Raw genomic sequence first — 26,864 nt, forward strand, 5'->3', positions numbered from 1 at the left:
CAGTGTCTTCCCCACGATGGGGTGGCTGTTTCCCTTTTTGGGGAGCAGAGAACGCTGCCACCTTGGGGCGCCTGTCACACTGCGTGCTCTGGGAGGGGCACCTGGAAGTCACCTGCTGAGAAAGCCCTCCGTTTCCTGGAGAGCACTGGTGGTGCTCTCTTGAGACTAAGTCCCACTGCTCCTCCCCCTAAGTTTCTGGGGAATAAGACTTCCACCCCTTGGTCAGGGGGAAGAGAACCTTGGAAAGACCATCAAGTGCACTTTCTCTGTGCCTTAAACACCTGGGGTGTGCCATACCTTGGGGTGGGCCATACCTCATGGTATGCCATCCTATAAAATCCATCCCGAGGCCAAGTGCTTGAAAACACCAGCCGAGATCCAAAAGAGCCCGCTAAGCACTGCAGATCTCTCTCTGATTGATCATTAAAAACGTGCTGAACTCGAGATCTGGATGTTCTTTGAGAACCCTGCAGAGAAAAGGCCCTTTGTGGAACCCATAGGGTGCTGGGTTCATCCTGGAACTTTATGGAGTCTGATGGCTGGGCGAGCCAGAGCGTGGCAAGGCCTCTATGGTGACTCCTGGTGGCACCAGGCTCTGGGCTGAGTCTGGCATTCAACTTTCCCTGCCACTTACTGGAGCAGCCTGGTGGCATCAGGGAAGTGAGAGACAGAGCCAGAGATACAGTGACTACCCTCTGCCTTTCTCTGAGATGACTGCTGACAACGCCCCAGCAGCCCACAGCCCTTCCAGGCCAGGCTCTGTTCCAAGTGGCTTTCTCATCCATCCCCTTTCCAGTCCACTAAAGTTTTCACCAGCCCCCTCAGCTGTGGATGTCCCAGCAGTGTGGCCTCAGTGCAGGGAGCATAATGGGACTGGGGTTTATGATCTTTGGTGTTTATTCCTGTAAGAAATGCCTGTCTTTGAAAATGCTTTTAAAATGCTTACCTGAATTACTACCAGAATTCCCATAACTGTGGTTGCTATGACCTCTGAGTCTCCCACCAGCCCCTGCCTTTAATAGCACATCTTTGCCTCTTCCTGTGGGGAAAGTGGTCCTTCACTCTGACTCACGAAAACCCAGCTCTGTCATCAAGGGCATCCCCAGACAGGGTGAGAGTTGGGCTCAACTTGGATTTTAGAGAGCAATTTCCTGACATGTCAGAGCCATTCATAACTAAGAACATGATTGGGGCATTCCTTCTCAATTTAAAGGGCCCATTGAAATGGCAGGTTACCAAAATAACCCCTTTGTGGCTTGGCTCTTTTAGAAGAAAGCTCTCCAGTAAATCAAAGAAGTGGAAGTCAATATTTAACCTGGGACGTTCTGGATCAGACTCCAAATCAAAGCTGAGTAGAAATGGGAGTGTGTTTGTGAGAGGACAGAGGCTCTCAGGTAAGAATCAACAGCAACTGTGTTTATAAGAGATCTATATTTTTTCAGTTCTGTTTCTTAAGTCTTCAGTTTGATCACATCAAACTGACTAACCCTGAGAGACTTATAAATTAACTAGAGAGTCTTTTTGTTTTTTAAAAATAAATTTAGATTTACAAAAAGTTTGCAGAGAATCCATATACCCTCACATAGCTTCCCCAAATGAAAACATATTAGATAACTGTAACAGAATAATCAAAATCAGAAAATTAATATCAACATAATGCTATTAAATAATTTATAGGCCTTACTCACATTTGACCAATTGTTCCACTAAAGTCCTTTTTCTGGTCCAGGATCCAGTCCAAGAAGCCACATTACGTTTAGATGTCATGCCTCCTTAATGCTCCAACCTAGGACAGTCCCTCAATCTTTCTGACCTTGACACTTTAGGAGAGTTTGGCCATTCATTTTGCAGAATACACCTCGTTTTGGGATTGTCCAATATTTCCTCAGGGGTAGATTGAAGTTATGAACGCTGTGCCTGTCTCAGTGTGTCATATCAGGGGGCACGTAAGGTCATATTTTATTGTAGGTGAGGTGAAGTTTGATCACTTGGTTAAAGCTATTTACAAGATATGTCCCTGTAAAGCTACTATTTTTTCCTTTGCAGTTAATAAGTATCTTGTGGGAGATATTTTCAGACCGCAAATATCTTTTTCTCATCATACTTTGATCCATGAATTTTAACATCCATCAATGGTTCTTGCCTGCAACAGTTATTACTGTGGTGTTTGCCAAACAGTCATTTTCTATTTCCATCATGCCTTCTGCACTTATTAATTGAACTCTACTGTAAAGATTTGTTCCTTTCCCCCGAGGGTCATGGATGCTGCCCTATAGGAATTATATCTGAGTAGGAAATAGGAATTGAGGCAGGAGGGACTGAAGGAACCACTGTATAATGGGGAATATAATGAATCCAGCTAAATATTGTCAGAAAGGGAAAGACAAAGAAATATTCTACAACGACCTTTAGTGTTAGAGATTAAAAGCATGATTTTTTAAAAAATGAGGGTGATAGTTATAAAAGCAAGTAGTAAACTGTACAGATGCCATGAGCAAAACTTGACTGAATCCTAGTTGAAAAAAAAGGACTATAAAAGATGATACCGGGGACTAATAGATTCCATTTTAGATGATATTAAAGAATAGTACATTTTTATAGCGTGCTGGTGGTTCTTAGGACACATGCTAAAATTGAGGTATTTAAGGATGAAGTGTCAGAATATTGAAACTCACTTTCAAATGATTCAGAAAAATATAGGTACATAGGTAGATATATATATATACACACACACACACACACACACACACACACACATACATAACACACACACACATATATATATAGAGAGAGAGAGAAACAGATAAAGCAAACGTGTGGCAAAATGTCAACCTAGGTGGTAGGTTTAAAGGTCTTCAACTTTTCTGAATGTTTGAAATTCTTTTTTGGGGGGGCGGGTAATTAGGTTTGTTTGTTTGTTTGCTTACTTACTTAAATGGAGGCACTGGGGATTGAACCCACACCCTCTTACATGCTAAGCAAGCACTCTGCCACTGAGCTATATACCCTCCCTGCTGAAATTCTTGATAATAAAGATTTGAGGGAAAAAACTAATGCCTATAGGTAAAAATGGGAGAGAATATGTTTTAAGGACCTTCCTCGACCCCAGTGATAATTGTATGTCATGGCTTATAAGGCACAGGTGTTAGAAATCACATTTGCCTATTGGAGTAATGAGCGATGTTGTGGGGTATAGCAGTTACAATGACTTAGGCTGTAGATAATAGCAAATCCAACTCAATTGGCTTATGCAATGAGGGGATCTATTGGGACACCCAGATGTAGTGAAGGCTTCAGGGATGGCTTAATACTGGGGCTCTGTCTCCATTTCTCCGTGTTTTCTTAAGCTCTGCCTTCCAGTGTGGGTCAGCTTTCTCCGTAGACTAGTTTCCTTTGCTGAGAAGTGTCTATAGTAGTTCTAGGCTTTCCCTTTGACTCTCACTGTGTCCAGTAAGAGAACATCATTCCTGGTAGCTTGCTCCTAAGTACAGGGACCCTTCCTTCCTACAGACCCCCATTAAGTGTCTCTCCTCTCCCCCTGCCAAACAGTAGCCTTCACTGAGTCACACAGATCAGTCCCTGTGACCAAGGGAGTACCCTGTGCTTACTGGCTTAGGCCTGGGTTCCTGAGCCAACCACCGCCCTGAGGAATGGGCTCACAGTCAGATGCACCCAGGAAGCACAAGGGCTCTGTGAGAAGGGGGAAGGGAAATGGATTCTGGATGGGCATCTACAAATTCCATTATATGGGAAAAAATGCCTTTCACGAAATGGAAAGATAGCCTAGGTGAAGAGGGCAGGTTGCTCCAAGTATGGCAGATCAGATACAAATCAGAAATTAGGATTCTCGAAGGAGAATTCAAGGGGTGAAGTACCTGGGAAGAAACTCCTGATCTAACAATAGATTTGCTGAAGCACAGCAGAGGGAACTTCAGTTACAGAATCAGTAACACAGACAAAGAGGTTCACCAAGTAATGAAAAGTTAAAACAATAGAACAAAGCAATCAAGTAAAAATAGAATCAATGATCTGCTTTGATCTGGACTTAGGAGGAGTTCCGCCCCACTATGTGGTTTTCAAAAGGAAGAAGCTCAAGGTGCTGGACCACATGGTAGGAAACTCACAGAAGGCACAGGATGTCCCAGGCCAGGGCTCCTCAGCTCGGCTGCACCTCAGAATCCCCCAGCGTGTGGTTCCCACCCACAGCAACCTTGCCTCGGGAGTTCTGTGGTCAAGTCAGAGTGTTGGTCACTTTTTAAAAAGCTTCCCAGGTGATTCTGATATGCATCTGGGGTTGAAAGCCACTGGTCTATTATTTCTCTCTTTTTTTTAAGTTTTTCTTAAACTGATACATGTACTTTCTTTCTTTCTTTCTTTTTTTGAGAGGTGTTGGAGGTAATTAGGTTTATTTATTTTTAGAGGAGGTAGTGGGGATTGAACCCAGGACCTCGTGCATGTTAAGCATACACTCTACCACTTGAGCTATACCCTCCCCGTGGTCTAATATCCCTTGACCAAACTAATCAGAGATAGATTATCAAACTGGCTAAATTCTGATGGGATGCAAGGGTGAAATTAAAGAGCCATCAGTGTCAATATAAGTGACTCTCTGTGACCTTGGGCCCTCTCAGCTGTTGTACCAAATTCCTGGGTGCTGTGACATGTGGCTGCAGCCAAGAATCCTGCTTTCTGGCCTGTCAAATAGGAGGAGTTGCTGGAGCCCCATGGATGAATCTTTTCTGTACACAAAGTTGGGCTCAGGACTCCTCATTTGCTAACAGCTATTTGACAAACTGTAATTTGTAATTACCTTTATCTGTACAATGTTAATAAAACTTTGATCTATAAATGCCCTATTTTTATAAGATCAGTCCCATCAAGAAAGTAGGAACATCTAAGGTGGAGTGGGGAATATTTTCCAAAGGGGAAAATTATGAATACTTGAAAAACTTTCCTAAAGAAATTTCTCTTTTGTATGTACAGCCTGACCTATTGTTCTGAACACTCCCTCTCAACATGCATTCATCAGGGATATTTTTTCTTTTGTCTTTAGTGGAAAAGGCTACTATCCGACCAGCTAAAAGCATGGACTCACTGTGCTCAGTGCCCGTGGAAGGTGAGATTTCACAGTTGGATCCGCAGCTGGGGATTACAGGCGGGAGAGTGGTACTCCCACACCAGACCTGCCTTCAGACACTGCCGAACCTGCTCATCTCCAGGCAGGATCACACACACTCCCCCGGACTCAAATCGCTCCCTGACCCTTCCCAAATCAAGGGGCTCACATAGCCCTTGCAGTAACCTTCCTACTCCACCAAGCCTCTTTCTCCAGCCTTTCTGCATCCACAGCTGGAGACAGCAGCCTCTTTACATTCAAGCCTGAGCCAGGTGAAAGGTCCACACTTGAAAACAAAGGTGGACGAGGGTCCCCTGGGGCATAAAGAAGAGGTTCGGATTTAGGTGTTTCCATAGGCATGAGCTTCATCATATTTTTCAAGTCATGATTTTGAGTTGGTAGATTCATTCATTCCTTCATTCATCTGTAAACACTGATGGGCACCAACCTGGCACGTAGCTGGTTATCGCTTGTTGGAGTAGATGTGCGTGCCAGGTGACACCCATCACCAAGGTGGCACCTCACCATGTTGGTTCTTACGGCTCCAGCCTTCAGGGCTGACTTGCCTGTAGCTCTCGCTTCTGTTTTTGTTAAGCAGCCAACCAGCACTGCTACAAGCTACAAGACACAGGGCTTCCCTAACAGCAGACTAGTTAAACTCCCCTACAGTTATCCCATGACTTTCCAATCCCTTTAATACAAGATATTTTTCTCTTTGATAAATGAGGCAGCCTGAAACTACAGAAAGTCTTTAGAACAACTTTCCACAAAGAATTGTAAGCTTATAAGATATTCAGTGAGGTGTTTTTTTTTTTTTTTTCTTTAAGCTGAATCAATCCTTTTAGCATTTTTTCACTTTTATATTCATCCATTTGCTTGGTTTTGAAACCTCTTAGGTGCAATTCTTGCTCAGTTTGGCAGGATTTACTATTTCAAAAGCTAGGTCACCGCTTCTGTGGGTGCTGGGCAGGTTAGCTAAACCTCTCTGAGTCTGCTTCTTCGTGTGTGAAGAGAGGTGATAATACTCCCCCTACAGAGTGGTCCTAAGAATTTTAAACCTAGTGTGACCTAAGATGTAGCACTTGGTGCCCAGCTGGGAATTATTTCCCAGATCCCTGGCAGTTCAGTTGTCATCTCCCAGCTTGTTTATTTCCCATACAGATTTTTCTCTTCTTTGCCTTCACTTTTAAGTCAGTCAGGAACTCACTCCTCACAACTGTGCTTTCTAACATGTAATTAATTTATATTTCTGGTTTCTCGTCCTCTGAATCAGCAGGAGGAAGCCTGGGAATAGGCGGAAAAGTCTAGCTGAGGACTGCATTTGTTTCCTTGCAGGGAAATTAAACCTCTGTTTGGGTCCATCTGCCACAGAAGACTTAAAACAATAAGTTTAAAAAAAAAAAACCCAAAAACAATAAGTTTCAAGGTTTTAAAATGAAACAAGTTTCTGTTATTTTGGCCTTTGAGTCGTCTCCTTTATTTTAAGCAAACATCATTCTACCATCTCCCATCCGTCTTTTCAGTTTTCATGACCTACATTTAATGCTTGGTGGATGGCTGCTCTGTTCAGCAGCCTTAGCAGTGGCTGTCTTTAGGAAACTGCTCTACCTGCAAAGTTTAAAAGAGATGCATATGAGACAGCAGCAAGTGGTTCCATCAGTGCACTGCAAAAAATTCCGTGCACATAAGATACTTTCTCCTGTCAACAAATGTCATGCACCTGTCTTTATGAGGATGGCTATGCCCTTATTAGCACATCATGCCTTTCCATTATTCAAATATTGTGTGCCTTCCCTTAAGGAAGGCTGTGCAGTGATGTGTGTGCCCAGGCTGCTGACCACATTTGTTTATTTTTTCACTAGGGAAAGAAGCCAAAGGAAATTTCAATCGAACAGTCACCACGGGTGGATTTTTCATTCCAGCAGTGAAAATGCACACGGCTAGCACTGGCAGCTCATGTGACCTCAGCAAGCAGGAGGGTGAATGGAGCCAGGAGGGGATGCCAGCAGGGGCAGAGGGGGGCTTTGATGTGAGCAGTGACAGAAGCCAGCTCCAGGGCGCTCAGGCCCGGCCCCCACCCGAGCAGCTGAAGGTGTTCCGGCCCATCGAGGATCCTGAGAGTGAGCAGACAGCCCCGAAGATGCTGGGCATGTTCTACACCTCGAACGACAGCCCCAGCAAATCTGTCTTCACCAGCAGCCTCTTCCAGATGGAGCCCTCTCCCCGTCACCAGCGCAAGGCCCTGAACATCTCCAAGCCCTTTGCTGTGTCCGTGCCACTCCGTGTATCAGCTGTCATCAGCACCAACAGCACCCCGTGCAGAACACCCCCAAAGGAGCTACAGTCTCTTTCCAGCCTGGAAGAGTTTTCTTTCCAGGGCTCGGAGAGTGGAGGTTGGCCTGAAGAAGAGAAGCCACTGGGAGCTGAGACTTCTACAGGTAAAACAGAGGAGAGGGTCTTGTTCCATTGCAAGAGAGAAAAACCAGACTTACACTGGCTTAAACAGAGTTTGCAGGACAATGTAGTAAAGTGGTTAAGACTGTGGGCTCTGGATGCAGGCTGCCCGGGTACAAGTCCAGGCTCAGCCATTTTGCTGTATAAGTGAACATAACCACTCTGTGCCTCAGCTTCTTGATCTGTAAAATGGGAATAATGTTAAGGATCATACTTTGTTCGTAAGTCTCTTGTGAATTAGTCTTGTGAATAAATCTCTTGTTAAATTAGTTGATACAGGTAAAGCTCTCAGAACAGGGTCTAATATATAATAAGTAACCAATACATGTCACTTTACCTATTACTATTATTTTATTGACTCACACAGTAAGAAGGCAGGAGGGAATGCTCACAGAATGGAATGCAGAATTGGAATTAGTGATTCAGCTCTTCCAGACTCAACCTCTGTCCATCCACCCATCCCACATTTCTACCTCACACGTGCAGAGAACATGGCTAGCAGCCCTAGCAGTGAGAAAGAGCATCTCCCTCCCAATTTCCTTATATCAAACACAAGGAGGACTCTGATTGGGCCTGCTTGGGTCACTTGCCCAGCCTTGAACCAATCACTGTTGCCAGGCTAATAGGGTTCTAAGACTGGCTGAGCTTGAGTCTCTGGGCCATCTCTGAAGTGAGAATCAACAGCCAACTGTGAGCCACACAGAAGGGAAGTCACAAGAACCTCAAAGGAAAGGATGGCTGAGAGACAAACCAACACATTCTCATTGTGGTTTAAGAATATTTCTATTTCAATTAGCTAACTTTTTTTGATCACCTACCATGGTGTCAGTCACTGTCCTAAGTGTTCTACATGTATTATCTCCTTTCTCTGCACAGCAGCCCCATGAGGTATGGGTGGTTACTGTTGTCCCTGTTTGCTTAGAGAGGAAGCTGTTAACTTGCCCAATGACTCATAGCAAGAAAGTGTAAAAGCCAGGATTTTAATCCAGATTTTTAAAAATCCATGCTTTTAAGCACTCCTCCCTGTTCCCTCCTGTTTGCTGTGGGCTGTGGAGTTACAAAGATTGTTAAGACACAATCCCTTCCCTCAGCAAGATCACAAACTAGGAAGGGAAACTGAAACTCTGCACCCACCTGCAGCCCAGGGGCAGCCCGTGGGAGTAGTCTCACACTGCCCTTGGGCTTTCTGAATGAGGGAGAGCACAGGCACCCAAAGTATCATGAAAGGGTTGTTCAGAAAGGACTTCAAGGGCGTCAAACAGAAGCAGCCTCTCCTTCCTGGAGGATTCCAGAAGGCTTCTCTGAAGAGGTGACATTTGGGCCTTCATAAATGGATAGGATTTCTTAATGCAGACGGTGGAAAAGGGCATGCTGAGCTGAGAGACTGAGTACTGTGGGAAGTGTGTAGGTTTGGGACTTCAGCTGGCCAGATTCAGATCTTAGCTTTCCCGCTGCTGGCAGGGTGACAGCTGCTTGATATCTCTGAGCCTGTTTCTCTTCTGCAAAGCAGAGATGGCTCCTATCTCAAGGGCTGGGGTGAGGTCTGCATGGGAAAATGTCTATGAAATGTACCCAAAGAGATACTAGGAGTTGCCTCATTTTTTTTTGAAGAATTTACAAAAGAATTATTTTGAATAGTTATACTTTAGTGTGTCTGAAATTTGAGTCTTTCTACAAAAATTTGTTTTGACTTATTATTTTTTTAATCAGGAGCAAGCCTGTCTTAAAAAACCCATGATTCTGTTAGTTAAGGTACAGCCAAGCTGCTGTAACATAGAGAATCAAAAACACAGTGGCTCAAACAAGATAGAAATTGATTTCTGCCTTACATACCAGCCCAGAGATAGGTGGCTGTGCTCTGGGGGATCCTCTGTGGTCCCAGGGTCCTTCAGCCATCTCCGTGCTGTGCCCATCTACATGGTCAAAATGGGCTCAACACCCCCCCACCACCATATTCCCACCTGTGGGAAGGGGATCAGGGGAGGCAGCCAAGTAGCTTCCACTTAAGGATGGACCCAGAAGTTGCACCCATCACTTCCATCTCCATTCCATTTTCCAAAACTTACATGGCCACACTGACTTTACTCAGGGAGGCTGAGAGACAGCACTGGCTGGATGGCCAGGTACCTAGCTAACCTTAAAGGATGCGAAAGGATCTGTTCCTAAGTGAAGAAGAGACTGGAACTAGGGGACATTAGCAGTCTCTGCCTCTATGATTGCCCACTTTGTGCATCATGTGTCCCCTTGGGAACTTGACAATGCCCTTCCCTTTTGAGCTACAGAAAATCTTTTATAGTTTACAAGTCTCCAGCAACAGAATTCATTGGCCAACTAGGCTAGGGTAGTTTCTAGAAGTAGATGCTGCCTCTGTCCCGAAGAACTTAACCCAGGGATGGATGCCACATACTTATGAAAAGAAAATGGTAACCTGCTGACTTGGCACCATGTAGGGAATAGCAGTGAGAACTTCAGGCAATAGAAGGAGGGTGTGGTCTGGGGAGGCTCCAAAAGAAATGCTACTTGGTTTATGGGTTAGATTCGGGAGGACCAGAGCAGAGGAGTAGAAGGCCCGTCAGGGGCAGCACGTCTGCTCAGTGTCGTGAAGGGGCATGGTAGGAGAGGAGCGGGTACATGGCTGGGCTGGAGTGAGGAGGGCTTTGAGCAGGACAGTGAGTGATCTGAACAAGCTCACATTTGGTGAAGGGCCTTCCTCCTCGCCTTACTTTAAGAGTCTGCAGTTATGGTCACAGTCAATGAATGGAAGACCCTGAGCTCTGCAGAGACACTGGCAAACACATCCAGCTAAGAGATCTTAGTAACACGGGGAAAAACAATTCTTTTTAAAAAATCACTGATGCATTACCCCTTTACCCAGAAGTCTCACGTCCAAGAATTTATCTCAAAAAAACAGCTGCATGACTACAAAATGTTTATGTGCGTCATAACATTATTTGTAATAGCAAAATGAAACAACCCAAATATCCAGCTTTAGGAGATGGATGGAATAACTAGGCGCATCCACACGACGGAGTCTTGTGGAGTCCATAGCTTTGTGGTCCTGCCCCCATTTCCTCAAACCCCTGCACATCTGCAGGAGACAAGTTTCGGTGCACACAGAAGGCATCCTATTCCAAGTGTCTGCCTCACGGCTTTTTCTGAAGGAAGGATCTCACCCAGTCCTTGGCTCAGGACAGCCCAGAAGTATGGGGAAAATTAACTGGGGCAGCTCTCAGTCAACAGGAGATGGGAACCGGTGGGTTAATGACCCAGCCTCCCTCCCTTTGGTGGAATAACTATGGGGTACATTTCTCATGAGTCTTCAGAGGGTCACCAGGGACTGAGTTCTGGTTCCTCACTGTGGTAACCAGCTCGAAACCATACTCTTTATTGACTTTTCCTCCATCACTGTCTCAGCTCCTCTCTCCTGCTTCCTGGGACCACCTTTCAAGTAAGCAACCTGCTGCCAAGACCTTGGCTCAGACTCTGCTTTGAGGGGAACCCAAACTAGGTCACAATCTAAAGAACAACCTTCTGATATACTAATATGTCATAGATTTCAAGATATGTTCTTAAGTGAAAAATTGCAAAGCATAGAACAGTATAGATCATGTGCTGTATTTTGTGTAGTAAAGGTAGGGAATCAGAATATACACAGTACAAGGATACGCTTATATATGCAGAAAGGAATATGGCAGAATAAACCAGAAACTAATAAAAATGTTTATCCATAAGGGACAGTAGGGGGATGTGGAGCAGAGTGGAAGAAACACAAGGATGAAAGTGAAACTTTTCTGAGAATACCTCTTTTATAGGATTTTAACTTTTCAGGTCTCTAGATGTTTTGCATAGTCCAAATTAAATTAAATTTCCAAAAATAAGCCTGCTACAACACTCTTGTCAGTTCTGAAGCAGTATTAGTTAGATCAGGATGCTGTCACTGGGTCTGATCCAGATTCAAGGCCAGAACTGTGGTCAGATACCTTGAGTTAAGTCACCAGCATACCCAGAGGCAATGAGCAGAGTTTGTTCCTAATCAGTGAACTTTCCTGAGCTTGTGCTGCATGTCGGACATGGTACTAGGTGCTTTGCCTCCCTTGTTTATCTTCACACGAGCCCTGTAATGTATTATTACATATTATTATGCCATTATACCAAGATTACAAAATTTGTTGAGAAACTAAAATATGAACTTAAGTTTCTTTAATTCCAATAATAAAAGTAATAATAACATCAGTGAGAATCTGCTGTGTACCAAATACTTTGTTACATACTTAGTCCTTCTTCATGCAAGGCAGTAGGGGCCAAATGTGAGGTCTGCCTCCCTCTCTTCTGTTCTGGTAGATGTTTAAGATTGGAGCTTAATCACTTTAGATATAGAGATATATCCAAATTGGCGCATAGATCACCCCTGGGAAGAGTCATGCAGGGAGCTTCCATTATAATCATAATACATCTTTGTAGCTTGGTGTAAATAACAGAATTCTGTGACCTTAGGCAACAAGTGAAAGACTGGATTAGAGCAGAGTTTCTCAACCACAGCGCTGTTGACATTTGGGACTGGACAGTTCTTTGTAGGGGGCTATCTTATGCTTTGTAGGATATTCAGAAGCACCCCTAGCTTCCACCTACTAGATGCCAGTGGGCATTCCGCCCGCCCCATCACCACTCCCGGTTGTGAAACCGAAAGTGTCTTCAGACATTGCCAAATGTCTCCTGGGGAGGGGAGGAGCAAAATGGTCCCCAGTTGAGAATCACTGGACTAGATGATCTTCAAGGTCCCTCCCATCTCCGACAGCCTGAGACTCGGGATCTGATAACAGGACACTGCTAAGAGGAAAGGGGAAAGAATGTGAGGGGGCAGTGAGCTGGGAGATTTCCTCCATCTATGTGAAGCAGGACCAGTCCAGGACAGTTACTGTGCTGGCAACCACTTCTGTTGACATGGAGCCTCCTTCAACTGATAACTCTCATCCTCACTGCAGCATCTATACCCAAGAAGGCAGCCCTTGAGGATGCGAAGCCAGGACCAGATGCAGTGAGAACAGTGGAATGCAGCAAAGGCCTTTCCACAGAGCCAGGCGCCCAACTAGAGAAGACGACCTCAGAAATCTCCCTTGGCTCTCAACAGTCAAGTGAATTAGAGAAGAAGCCTGATGCAGAGAAGGCGATGGAAGAGGGTGGAGAGACTGGCCAGGTGGAGTCCAGTGCTCTGCAGGAGAGCCCTGGGGCCAGAGCCGAAGCCGTGTTTCTCCATGAGATGGTAAGGTGGACTCACTGTCTGGTCCAGCCAGTGGAGTCCTCTTTTCCCCAAGGGTTCTTGGTAAAGTCTAAAGTCTATTTTCTTTTTATCTTTTTATTTTGTTTTATTTTATTTTGAAGAACCAGTTTCCACCAAAGGAACTTTGGGACACAGCCTTGTAACCAGGTCTGGGATTTTTTCGCAATGAACTTTTCAGGGGTCCTATGGTGATAGGAAATAACTACCAATTCCCTAGGACAGATCCAACTCTAAATATTTCTGACCTGAAGTCACCATAAACCAGTAACGTCCCGGGAATGTAATGACATTCAATCCCGGAAACAGCACAAAACCCATTTATCATGTCCCGGGCCCAAGCATGCTGACCATGCATGGGGGCCAGCTCCCTTCTTCCTGACATCATGAATGGACAGTTGTCTGTGCTTGTTTGTAAAATCTTCTGTAAGATTTCCAAGATCTATTCCTTCTTCCTACAGTTTCTGGTAAAGTTGAAACATGATGCCAGAGTGTACTAAACCTCTTCTGCTTTTTAGTGATGGAGATTCTGAGATTTGTTGGGATATCCTTGCTTAAGATGAAGTTGTGAGAAGTTTTCCAGGGACATCCAGGGAGGAATCCTGCATTTGGGAGGCAGCGTTGTGACCTGGAGGAGTGTGCCAAAGAGGAAAAGGAAACTGCCTTTTCACCTGCTTCCAGGAACTTGGTTTCTGGGACATGCACAAAAGGCTTATGGACTGGGAGTTAGGGCAATGCAGGGGCACCACAGTGGCCTCAGGAAAGCTGAATAAGGGTTCCTATAGGGTGTGCTTATATTTGTAGAAGGAGGATACAAAGATTGAATTCTGAAAGGGATCAAGTATGAGGGACATTGCCTTAAGAAGCAGATAAAGGTGATGCTAGAAGAAGAACCAGGCTGGATTCATGGGAACAAGTAAAGGCATCAGTTCATTCATTCATTTAAAACTATATATTATACACTCACTGTGTCAGACGCTCGACTGAGCGCTGGGATCACTGCCGTGTACAAGATGATCACCATCCCAATATTCCTGGAGCTGACCGCTTAGTAGGTGAAAGGTCATTAAACAAGTCATTTCTAGGGGATATGAAAGTGTGAATTCTGTGGAAATATAATAGGAGGACCCAACCCAGTCAGAGGGAGTGGGGTGGGGTGGGGTGGTCACAAGTGCCAGGGGAGGCTTCTCTGAATAACAAACATTTAGATTGAGAACTTAGCTAGAAGAAAGAGGTTGGGCAGAATAGGAATAGGGCTCTGATTGCGGTAAATATGGATAGGAAAGAGCACAAAACATTCAAGGAATGAGAGCAAAGCTGGAGAACGTGAACGTGGGCTACAGCAAGTACAGCTCAGAGGGAGGCAGGAGCACGTCAGGCAGGGCTGCTTCGAGGGACTTGAAGAATAACCTGAGGGCGATGGAAACTCTTCTGATTTGTTCAGAATTTTATCTTAAAGGTCACTGTATTCTGTGAGGAGAATAGCTTGGAGAAGGACAAGAGAGGAGGCAGGGAAGCCAATTAGAAGGCTAGTCTGGGGCAGCACAGGTAAGAACAGATGGTGGCTCAGATTAGGGTGGGGGTGCCGGGGGTAGAAATGGAAGGTCGAGTGAACAGGACTTGATGAAGGATTGGCTAAGGAGTGAGGAAGAAGGAAGAGTCAAGGACACCCCATCAGTTCCTGATCTGAGCAAAAGATGTACTATGTTCCACTTACTGAAAGGGCAGAGTGGGACGGAGGGGAGTTCAGATGTTCATTTATTCATCTAAATTTAGCATTTCTTAGTAAGAGGTTAATACTGTAGATGCTGCAGAGAGTAAGAAAACGCCTCTGTCCTGAAGGAGGGCACAGTCTAGTAGGCGAAATAGAAATGTACACAGATACATGCAATATAGTAGGATCAGATCTAAAAAATTCCCTCCTGGAGTTATCTGAAGCAATAACTCAAAAGAAAACAATGAATCTATTTTAATTCACAGACCTCTTACTGAGCAATTACTCATAGTATACCAGGCATCATCTGGCCTGGAGTAATCAAAGATGGATGAATATAATTCCTGATTAAGGAGCTCACAGGCCTCCATGAGGAAAGATAAGCATCAAGTTAACTATAATGTGAAATGACATGTGATCAGAGCCATGGGAGAAGTGATGTCAGGTTGGCAGTAGGTCAGACTTCCCAGAAAGGCCCACTTCCCACTGCCTACAAATGTCACCCCCACCCCTCCATCCCCAAACTGCTTCTCCTTGGGACTGAATTAGGCCTTGAGACAAGAAACAAAAGGAACTGAAATTTGACTCCCTGGCCCTGACCATCCCTCCCTTCATCACTTTCCCATCTGCAACTTGGGCTCTGTGTAAGGAAAGGATGGAGCCAAGAAGGACAAAGAAGTTGGATTTGAGGGGAGACAGGGACAGCAAACAGGATGGAGGAGGAAGCACCGATACCATTAACAGTGGTTATCTCTGGGTAGTAGGACTGCTATCATTTTGCTATTTTTCGTTCTTCTTTCTTTTAATAGGTATTACTTTTTTCCATGTGAGATATGTATTTCTTTACATAAGGTAATACACAGGGGGAAAAGTATTTATTTGTTTGGAAAGCAGGTTTCAGGGCAAGAGTTAACATTTTCATTCTACTGGGAGAAGCTCATTCTTATGAGCTACCCATTCAACCTGAGGTTATATGAGCTCAGGGATTGGTTTGTTTTATAAGGCAACAGTGCACAGGGATTAAGTGTGTATGTTTTGGTGTAGAATGAGCTGGATTTCAATCCTGGTCTCTGCTGTGAGACGTACGTAAATTGTTTAATCTGCTTGAACATAGGTCTCCTCATCTCTAAAATAGGAATTGTCATTAATGCTGTGGCCTTTACGTGCGGAGGTAGCCAGCCGGGAACCGCTCCAGTCCCTTCCCTCTCCCTGGGAAACGGTGCGGAGGTCAGCGCCGGGAGTCCTTGGTTCTAAGTAATCAGTTTCTTGATGTTTTTCAGGATGAAGATGATCTGGCCAACGCCCTACTGTGGCCTGAGATTCAACAAGAGCTGAAAATTATTGAATCAGAGGAGGAACTCTCCTCGTTGCCACCGCCTGCCCTAAAGATTAGCCCAGCTCAGCCGGTTCTTGAGTCTAGTCCAGGGCCATTTGCTTCCCCAGAGCCCGCTGGGAACTTGCTTTGTGGCTCCGCCCCAGCTCAAGTCTCCGCCTCTCTGGGGGAGCGGGCTAAAGATTCAACCAATCAGAGCACACAGGGAGCTTCCACAGTAGCCAATAGAGAAAAGTCAGAGGCAACCAGCCTCCTCCATAGATGTGAGCCTGAGAAGGGCCCGCGCCCAGATCCCGCCAGCCTGACTCCTCTGGAAATAGTTCCATTTGAGAAGGTTTCTCTACAAGCAAGTGTGGAGGTGGGAGACCCAGGGAATCGGTCTCCTCTGCTCCCGCCTGCTCCTTCTCCACCAACTCTTACGGAGGAAGCGCCTCGAGTCCATCCATTGAAAGGCGACCCAGAGAGAGAAGACTCATCCAGGAATTTGAGAACAAATCCATATATAGACCAACTCAATTTCAAAGGCAGCCCTGGGATTCCCAGTCTTTGTCAGGGAGACGAGGCTTCTCCAGAACAAAACGAAAAGCAAAATTCAAAGAATGCTTCTCCTGAGGAAAAAGACTCTAGCTTTCCCAGCCCAACCAGGGAGGTTCCCTCCCCACAAGGAGAGGGGGATGTAACCCACTCAGTACAGGAGCCTTCAGACTGTGATGAAGACGACACTGTGACAGATATTGCCCAGCATGGCCTGGAGATGGTGGAGCCCTTGGAGGAGCCCCAGTGGGTGACAAGTCCTCTTCACTCCCCGACCCTGAAAGATGTACAAGAGGCCCAGATGCAGAGTGCCCAGTGCCACCGATTGGAGAAGAGGCTTTCCCATCGGCCCAGCCTTCGCCAGAGCCACTCTCTAGACAGCAAAACCATGGTTAAGAGCCAGTGGACTCTTGAGGGTCCCTCCTCCAGCAGCTGTGCTAATCTTGATGTAGAGAGGAATTCTGACCCTCTGCAGCCCTTGGCACCCAGGAGAGAGATTACTGGACGGGATGAGAAAGCCATGAGGTCCTTCCAAGAGTTCTCTGCCTTAAAAAGGACAGAGGCTCCTCCCAACCAGAAGGGACCAGGTGGTTGGCAGTCCAAATCAGCAGAAACCAGCCCCATCAACTTAGCAGAGGGAAAGGAACTGGGGACACACCTGGGGCACCATAACTCTCAGATTGAGCAAGGTAGTGTTCCTGAGCCAGAGAGCAGCAAGGAGAAGTCACCTGGTGTGCAGGACAGCACCTCACCTGGAGAGCATCCCCCCAAGTTACAGCTGAAGAGTACTGAGTGTGGGCCCCCCAAAGGGAAAAATAGGCCTTCTTCTCTCAACTTGGACTCTGCCATTCCCATTACTGACCTCTTCCAGTTTGAGAACGTGGCCTCATTTGGTTCACCTGGAATGCAGCTCTCTGAGCCAGGAGATCCACAGGTCACATGGATGACCTCATCTCACTGTAAAGTAGACCCCTGGAGGGTTTACTCCCAGGACTCTCAGGACCTGGACATCATTGCTCATGCCCTGACAGGCCGCCGTAACTCAGCTCCCGTGAGTGTGTCAGCTGTGAGAACCTCCTTCATGGTCAAAATGTGCCAGGCCAGGGCAGTCCCAGTCATCCCACCGAAGATTCAGTACACTCAGATCCCACAGCCCCTGCCCTCTCAGAGCTCAGAAGAGAGTAGGGTTCAGCCTCTGGAGAGGAGCAAGGAGGAACCTGGCTCAGCTGGTGGGACCTCTCAGAAACTTGCCAAAGATGATTCTTTCTCCTCCTCAGAAAGCCCAAAGGAAGAGAAACCAAAGCAAGATACAGAAGCCATCGAACCCTTGCCAATAGATGCCACCACATGCCACATGGGTGAGGAGCCCACCCTTTCTCCAGAACTGGGTTTGGCTCACCTGCTCTCCACCCAGGATACAGTAGTGCAATGTAGAAAGCGCACATCAGAGACAGAGCCATCTGGGGACAACCTTCTTTCTTCAAAAATAGAGCGACCATCAGGGGGTTCTAAGCCTTTCCACAGGTCAAGACCAGGAAGACCTCAGAGCCTAATCTTATTCAGTCCTCCTTTCCCCATTATGGACCATCCACCCCCCTCATCCACAGTGACAGATTCCAAGGTCCTACTGTCCCCTATCAGAAGTCCCACCCAGACAATTTCCCCTGGCCTTCTTTGTGGGGAGTTGGCAGAAAACACATGGGTCACACCAGAAGGGGTTACACTTAGGAATAAAATGACCATCCCTAAGAATGGCCAGAGACTAGAGACCTCAACCAGTTGTTTTTACCAGCCCCAGCGAAGATCAGTGATTCTGGATGGAAGAAGTGGGAGGCAAATAGAATGACATCAGCTCACCTGCTGGTGTCTGAAAAAAATGCCATGATTCACCCGGAAGTTATTACAGGAGTAACTTGCCTTTATTCCAGGTAGAGGTTATCCAAGTTCGGGCTTATTTTGGCCTCTCCTCTTTCTTCAGCCTTTTGGCCATTTATTAATTAGTCCATTTGCCAGAAGAAAGGTCAAGGGAAGGACCAAGAGATGAAATTCAGATAAGTCTATATGACCAGGCAGGGACAGGTCAGGTAAAGGAAAAGGATGAAATGCTGATCTTCAGTGAGACTTGGGGCTTATGAGTTGCATCACTCCCCCATCGCCATTAGCTATTACTGTTGAGAGCTGGATGTGTCGATGTGTTAATTTGTTATGAAAGAAAGAGAAATCCTTTGCCTGTGTTGGAAAATGTTGCTATCGAGGTCTGAAGGCCTCCTATTTACTTCATGCTTTTTAATGCTCTTTAAAGCATGTGTTCTTTTAGACCAGTTTTCTGATAAGCTTTGTAAAAGTGTACTATCCAGAACAGAAGCAGATTTGGAAATGCAAACTAATGTACACTTAGATATCCAAGTGAGTGAATTTACCCATGCTCCCTCCCTGGAATCCCTGCAGACCTGTCCAAGATGGCTCCATATACCAGCATAGAAAATCAGAATCTATATTCACTGAGACTGGCACAATCCAGGAAGACTTTCTGGCTTTAGCTTTTATTCATTTGGGATTCCAACTGCCATTATCCTGCCCTCTGATTTATTAATCCAGTAGCCGGGCAGGGTTACCTCAATGAAATGCGCTGAATCTTCATTTAGGTATGCAGTAGTGAAATGAAGTGATCTGCTCTCCTTCCAGTATCAGCCTCACCCATAGGCGGAACTACACTCCAAACTTTAAATGGTTAAATCAGTGGGACGTTAGCAGAAAGCACCTCTAGTTCAGCTTCACTCTCCTTCCACACTAGGCTGGGACCAGAGTACTGGAGAAGGTAAGGGGGAGAGCCCCAGGAGAAGAGGGAAATGCCCTTGCAGGGTGGCCATCACTCCTGTTTGGTGAGAGCTGCCCTTCTTGAAAATGTATTTCATTTTAACCAGGGCGTGCCTTCCTTTCTCCCTCCACTGCTCAAGAGCAATATGAGGCAGCCCTCTCCCTTCTATAATCCCCCTCACCCACTGCCCACCCCAGGCACTCCGACTTGCTCTTCTCCTGTCTGTATGCAAGCAGAAGCAATAAACCAATCTAATTTTATTTCCGTTATTTAGAACTTCAAATGGTTCTTTCCTTTTCAGCTGGAGAGAGGAAGGAGAACCAACATAACCTGCTGGCAGATTTTTGGTGCTTTTCCAAAAAGGGCTTCTCAGGAGCCCTTCTCAAAGCAAAACCCATCAGGATTATCAACACTTTCAAACCTTCTAAAACAATTGTCTTGTTTGAGAAACAAAGACAGGTAGGACCTATATGTAGTCCCATGCACCTCTTCTCAGGTCAAGGCTTGCTCTGTCTAGTTCAGTTACTGCAGAAATTTCTCTAAGGGTTAGAAGTACCTCTGGGCAAACCTCATGACCAAGGCTGGTGCTGGGCTGGGGAGGGGCTGAACTAAAGTTACCTCCTCCAGTGAGAGATTGGAGGCTGATGTCCTGCAGCAGATACATACTCCTCTCTCTCTTCTTCCCTGATAAGCTTTACAAACAGCTTTGAAATCTTGCCCAAACCTTTTAAGCCAGTGTCTATGGCAGAGATAACTAGCAGGCCAGCTCATGAGTTCTGCTTTCAGAGGGCACTGACATGAGTGAGCAAGGGAAGCAATTAATAGGCCTTTGGTCAGTGTCTTTTGCATTCTTTTTGGGTGAGCAAGACATTGGACCGACAGCAAATGAGCTGTAAACCCCTAAGGAAAGTCCTAGGGTACAGCATTATCCCCACTAGGCAAGCAAGGTGAAGAAATACAGCGGTGCTAGATGAGGAGGGCCATGTTCAGCAGATTTGAAAAGTACATTCCTGCCTTATCAGAAAGTGTGGTAGGCTTTATGTCAATCTTCATGCACTGTGGTGTCTATGCTTCGATAAAGACCATGTTCCAGTTAGAATGTGAGAGAGGGAGGGAACCGCACTTTTTCACCATCAGCACTCTGAGCCGAGTAATATTTAAACTATTTCATGATTATTTTAAATTTTTGTTTGTAACACTTAGAGGATATATTTTTATTTGGAGATAGACTGAGAAGCCACCATTTACACATTAACAGGTGAGTTCAACTTGAGGTTCCTACGTAGATTAAGTGGCTGCCATGTTCCTTAGACTCCGACATCTTTCATTTGTAGCATCATCTTCAGGAGTGTGAGTGTATGGATGTCATCATGAAGTGACAACTGGCTGGAGACATTCCCTACTCTGAGCTTTCCTAGCCAATCAATCGGGAAGGCCTTGGAAGCCAACTCACCTTCTTGGTCTGTGTCCTGCTGCTAAAGTGTGGACCTCTCCATATTCATAAACTTCTTGTGAGCTGGGACTAGTCTAGCACTGATGAAATTCCATTCCATGACGGAGAAAACTCTTTACATTTTTCCCCTGAAATTGTTTTCCCAAATCTTTTGAAATTATCAATTTGGTCATCCACTTGGGACTGAGAAATGAAACCTCTGAGAATGGCTGGGGGAATCAGATTGCCTGCTTCCATCCAGGAAAAGGATGGAAGAGGTACTGCTGTTCATAGGAGGACTTACATGGTGCCCTGGAAAGGGCTACAGAATCAAATTCTTAAATGTGCCTTCAAATCAACTACCAGTCCTCAAACTGAGGATGGCTGATTTTAAATGTTGAATTTGAAGTGAAATGCATGCATATTCTAATGTTTCTTTCAGTGTTAATGGTTGCTTAAGAAGATAATAATCTATACTTATTGGCAAAATGGAGCTCTGAGGCCTTTTTTCTTCTTTTTTGCCAAAATGTACTAGGTAGAGGGAATTTGGTTTTTATTCTCTGTTTCAAGTGGAATATGAGGAGGCTTGACCAAAAGCCCCATTAAGACATTGTTAGCCTAATCTAAGCTCTAAAATTAAAAATATTGGCCAAGTCAAAATTCTGGGTTCTGTGAAAATTAAAATGTAAACATCATCATCTTCAACAGACAGTATTTATCAAGCGCTTAGTAATATTGCACTGGTTACCCTAGAACCTGAAATTCTTGAGGAGTTTAATGAAAAGGGGGAAAGGGTAGCAAATGAAACATCCCATAAGCAACCAGGAGCAAGATTTAGAACCCATAAGTTACCAAATGAAAGCAGAAGGGGAAAATACGTAGTGACTTAGCATCTTTTAATATGATTGTTAATAGTGTTGAGGTTACCTAAGACTTTAATCAAATTAAACACAATTACAAATCCAGTAGAAGGTACGAGGAGCATATTCAGTTATTGAAAATTTTGCTTTGATCCCTTAAAAAATTAGAGAGTGGTAACTAAGAATAAATAGTTCTGAGGTTTTGCCTGATCTTAATTGGTTGGGTTGTGAAGTCCTGTTGGATCTCTGCAAATGAGCCAGATATCAGGGTTCCATACTCCTTGAGAGGGGGTTTTAGACACTTCTTCATGAAATGGGTTAACTCTTGTTGATGATGACATTGTAGGTCCAAGATAAATTGTTTTATAGCTAATGTTTAGCAAGTGATAATGCTACTTGACTAAAGTTGAGTGGGACAGTCATTTGTCTACACAGGCCTTGTGTTCTGCCTGAAGAGCTACTGGGAAACATAAGATTCATTTGTCTGGGATTGGAATGGGAGAGGTTCAGGGTAGGTCCAATTCCCACCAGGATTCATTAGGGCCACATTCTACCATGGCCTGTGCTATCTGATGACAACATGAATCTTGGGGTTAAGTGTTGCCAGGAATATGATTTTAGTCATTTCCAGCAGGAAAGTCAGTTCAAAATGTGGAATGACAAAGAATGTGTCCTCCTTTGTCAATAACTTTCCTAGTAAGGTGAGGCCAGAAGAGGGAGCAAGCACCTTTTCAAGCATGGAGAGGAATGGGAGATGGTAGAAGAATGATTCCCTGAGATCAGAGTCAATCCAGTTGGTATAAAATTGGGGCTGTCACTGATTGGCACACAGTAGATCATTTAGTAGCACTGAAGTTCATGAGCAATGCAGGGATCACTTCTACAAGGATGAAGGAGGATGTAGTTAAATATAAGAAACCCATGAAAGAACACAGCCATGTGTTTTACTGGGCAAATCACAATGCTTTGCATTAACTTAATGCCATAGTATTTCCTGGCTTATGATTCTGCAAGGTAGAGCACTTTCTCAAAGGAGTCTATTAAACAGCCACACAGTTTCAGCTGTTGAGCTTGACAAATGTTTCCAAAGATATAATCAAAATGTTTCTCTATTGATTAAAAAAGCATAAATATTAAACCTATCCAGAGACATTTAAATGTAATTAAAACAGATTGTTATGCTTTAAAAGTGTACTCTAATAAATGATATAAAATATAAACCTCACGGTGGCACTATGAACTAGAGGACATGGAGGTCATTGAAATCAATAATAGGAAAAGTGGATTATATGCATTCAGGCTCATTGTTCTAGTTTGTTCTGTTGGATGTCATTTTTTATTACTTCAAGGTCTGGTCTCGCAGCAAAAGTCCTGATGGCTTGCTTCGGTAAGATTTTCTTGTTTTTGTTATTTTACAACTTAGTAATTGTCAAACATTTGCAACTTCAACTTCACTCTCTTATGTTGCAATCATACATGTTACCCAAGATACCCAGTATAAATCAATGGATACTGTAATGAAAAATGAGTAGGAAAAAAAAGCTATCACTTCTCAAAATTCCGCAGCTTAAAGGAGTTATGTGGGTCTACCTGCAGAGGTGCGAACTCAATTTTTCTATTACTTGAATTAATCAAGGACTATTCCCCCCGCCCCTACCCAGTGATTATGTTAATGGTGCTCTGGGTTGCAGGGAGGGGGTGGTGGAAGAAGTTTGCTATCCCGGCATATATTATCACAAAAGGGGGTCGGGGGAGGAGAGGCACTCAATGGGTGGAAATGGCAGGCCCTTAGAAAAATAATCATACAACCTAGGCTCACAACCTAGTGATATTTGCAGTGAAAAATACTGTTGCCAAGGGGATAAAAATACAAGTATTTGGCAATATTTTATTTAGAACTTAACACTACTTGGCCTGCTCCTGTTCGTTACTGCCCTAAATGCCTTTTTCTCCTGTGTACTCCCAGATCCCCACTCTTCTGTTTCTCTATCCAGAATAAGCCCGCCACCCTGCCCCACCCCCCAAACTGGCAACACTCAGTTCCCCTCAGTCCTCATCTTTCCTGCAGTTCTTCTAGAGCCCTTACCTCCTTGCAATCTCTTCAATGAACGTTGCCTCCACTTCTTAGATGTCAATAAAACTTGACACTCACCAGAGGGGACTTCTTTCCCTGCCCATCTGTTCCACAAAAAGCCCAGAAACGTTATCCAGGTTTCATACTCCTGCTTCTGCACCAGTTTTTCCCATCTCATACAAAAATCTCATGTTACTGAAATTTATGGCATCCAGCTATTTTAACTTCTCCATTCTTTGTGGCCATGATGTAGTCCATGCCCCAGATTTCCCAGTCTTTGACACCAGGCGCCCTATTTCCTCTCTACCTCATGTCCCACCATCATTCTGGATGACTTCAATGTTCCTGAGGAAAAGTCACCCAACCCCTTGCCACAACCACTTCCACCTTTGACTCTACTCAATTTTGACCATTTGCTTCCAGGGTTACATTTCAGGCTATTTCACAACCCAGAATTCTGTGATCCTAAACTCCCGTATTTCTTTACCAGAATGCCTCTCTCCTGGTTCCTTTATTCCTTCTATTTGCTCAAGACTGCTAATGCCTGGCCCATTCCTCTTTCTGACAGACTGTATCCCACCAAACTGCATTCTTCTTCCCTAGCTTTTCCAGACCCCAAGGTGCATCATCTCGGCTTTTCTCAGCAGCACCATTAACTCCCTTGATGCTGAACAGTCCTTCGGCCATACCTGCTTGGCAAACCTCCAAGCCAGGACCAGGATTCCTACCACCCATTGTCTCTAGCCTTTTATTGTGTTTGCTGAGTTAGACCAGAGAAAACCATAAACCCATGATGTGAGCCTTTGGAAGTTTATGGTTTACCACCTCAGCAATGGCCGCATTCCCCAAACTCACAAAGGCTATTCCTCATCCTAGCTGGACCACTTCCCCCCAAAAGTAACTGCTTCTTACTTCACTACCAGTTTATGCTATCAGATGTGTTTTCTCCACCTCCCAATGCCACTTCTTATATGTGTGCACCTAGCCTCCTTTCTAGCTCAGAGGAAGTGCTACTCCTCTTCCCAAGAGCCATCCTTTCCAATTCACTACTCCAAACCAACTGCAACCTGACCTCCACCCTCACTGCTCCATTCAGTTTCTCCTGCTAAAGTTACCAATGGTCTAAATAACCAAATCTTACAGCCAATTCTCAGTCTCTTGACTTTCCTCTTGCATTTGATACTGTTCATCATTCCTTTCTCCAAATTCTGATTCACCTCACCTCTTGGACTTCTATTTTCTTAGTCTTGTTCACTTGAAAGCTTCCTCTTCCTCTACCCTTAAATGTTGTTATTCACCAGAATTCTGTCCTTCCTTCTCTTTTCACTCCACATACTTTCCCTGCATTATCTTATTCATGTCCATGGCTTTTTCTGTCACCCAAGGATGTCATCCCACCCCTACTCCCATTTTTTCTTACATGGACTTTTTAAATGGTTGGCTAACTGGTCTCCCTGCTTTAAGTCTCATTTACATTCCCCTGTTCTCCAAACCTATCCTATGTATTGCTGTCAAAGATATCTAAGGTAGGATAGTGGTTCTCATCAAAATCACCTGGAGAGTGTGTGCAGACTTCTGGGATCCTCCCAGTTTCTGACTATACTGTAGGGCTTGAAATTTTCCATTTCCAACAAGTTCCCAGCTAGTTGATGCTGGTGCTGTTCATCCAGAGATTATAGTTCCTGGCCCCTTGACCTGAGAACTCTTTGGGTCACAAGTCCTCAGCTTAAAATCTTTCGTTAGATGTCTTCTGTCAACAGAAGTCCTCAGCCTTCTGTCCACTTAAGAATTATTTGAAGAGCTTGTGAAAGGGGCATATTACTGGGCTTCACCCTAATGATTCTGACTTAGTAGATCTGATGCAGTGTCCGAAGGATCACTCCTTTGACAGTCTGTGACCTACAAAATAATAAAAACCCAAACCACTTAATGTGGAATTCAAGTCACTCAAATCTATTCCTTATCTAGCTCTTCAGCATAACTGAACTATTAGTTAAAAACCTAGTACAAATCCATGCCACAAGTTTTTGTATATTCTGTTCATTCTGCTTGAGCCCCCACTCCCTCATCTCTGTGGTAAACTAGTCCTCCTTTAAAATGCATCATGTGTTACTGATGCAGTGAAGCTTTCCCTGACACTGCAGCTTCCAAGCAAAGTTCATCACTCTTTTTTACATCACTTCTGTCTCTTGTATGTGCCTCCTTAACTGAACACCTTTGTGTTACAATTACTTACTTGTCTGCCTTGAAGTTAATGTACTCTGAACAATGTACTGTGAACTCTGGCACACAGCAGTAATTTGACACATAATAATTGCTCAGTAACAGAAATGAGAGGAGTGGTGTGTAGGTGATTATTGATAGGGATGGGAGGGAAAGCAGCTTAGGGAATATAACATGGAGTCAGAGTGAACAGGATGCTGACAAATGTTTCCATCATGCTAATGCCTGTGAACAACCCCCTTCTACTGACACACTTAACTTTAAGCCACCCAGAAAACTGGTCAAGCATCTTTTCCTTTCCCAGTATCCCAAGTTCACCTAACTGATCTTTTGCTGTAACATTTTTTCCACACACCATTTCCCAACTTTTAACAATTACAAGAAAATCCATTCTTTAATGCGTATGCATCTCCCATCACTAAACGAAGATGGTATCCTTTCCTTCACATGATCCCTAAGTAATAGGATATACAGGTAACTAGTAATTCCTCTATCCCCCATCTGATTATGAAACCTACAAAGGACAGCTGAAATAAGTAGGACCATGATGAACTGAGGGTTTAATCTCCCGGATGCTGTCATACCTGGAAGAAGGGGTACACTTTGTAATTCCGTTAGTCAAAATTAAATTTTATTTATTATATTCACTCATTTGTTTAGCCAAGCTGGCATCTGATCCTCCTGTGCTACTTCTTTAGGATATGGCCAAGACTGGTCAAACCAAAAGGGGGAATCATGGCAGTTTACAAGACTAGTCTATTATCTGATCAGTTATCTAGGCTGCTTTTCAATGACAGAGCCAACCTGGGGCCATTGTGACATTTTTGTGCCCAGGCCACCCATTTTGCTCTCAGCTGTCAAGTGACTCATCAAAATGTCAGTTAGTCAAAAGAAGCATATGTTCAAGATCCTAAGGAAAGAATATGGGGATGGCAGCTTTCTCCCCACTCCCACTCCAAGAACCACCACATTTAGGCTGAATCACTTCACAAGAAACAACCAATACACTGATTATCTTGCTATTTTTCCAA

At 44.5% G+C, this 26,864-nt stretch overlaps 1 protein-coding gene across 1 annotated transcript in view; it reads left to right on the forward strand.

Annotated features, from left to right (window-relative positions):
• Positions 1–22,756, forward strand: part of ARHGAP31 (Rho GTPase activating protein 31) — a 99,641-nt gene extending 76,885 nt beyond the window's left edge. Inside the window, 5 exon segments of the mRNA XM_006190469.3 lie at positions 1,270–1,394; positions 5,054–5,116; positions 6,979–7,554; positions 12,553–12,830; positions 15,840–22,756. Of these exon segments, the coding sequence (XP_006190531.2) occupies positions 1,270–1,394; positions 5,054–5,116; positions 6,979–7,554; positions 12,553–12,830; positions 15,840–18,272 (3,475 nt within the window). The 3' untranslated portion in view covers positions 18,273–22,756.
• Positions 22,757–26,864: the final 4,108 nt, after the last annotated feature.

Source organism: Camelus ferus, chromosome 1 (genome assembly GCF_009834535.1).
Source record: "Camelus ferus isolate YT-003-E chromosome 1, BCGSAC_Cfer_1.0, whole genome shotgun sequence".
In the NCBI taxonomy this organism is placed as follows: domain Eukaryota; kingdom Metazoa; phylum Chordata; class Mammalia; order Artiodactyla; family Camelidae; genus Camelus; species Camelus ferus.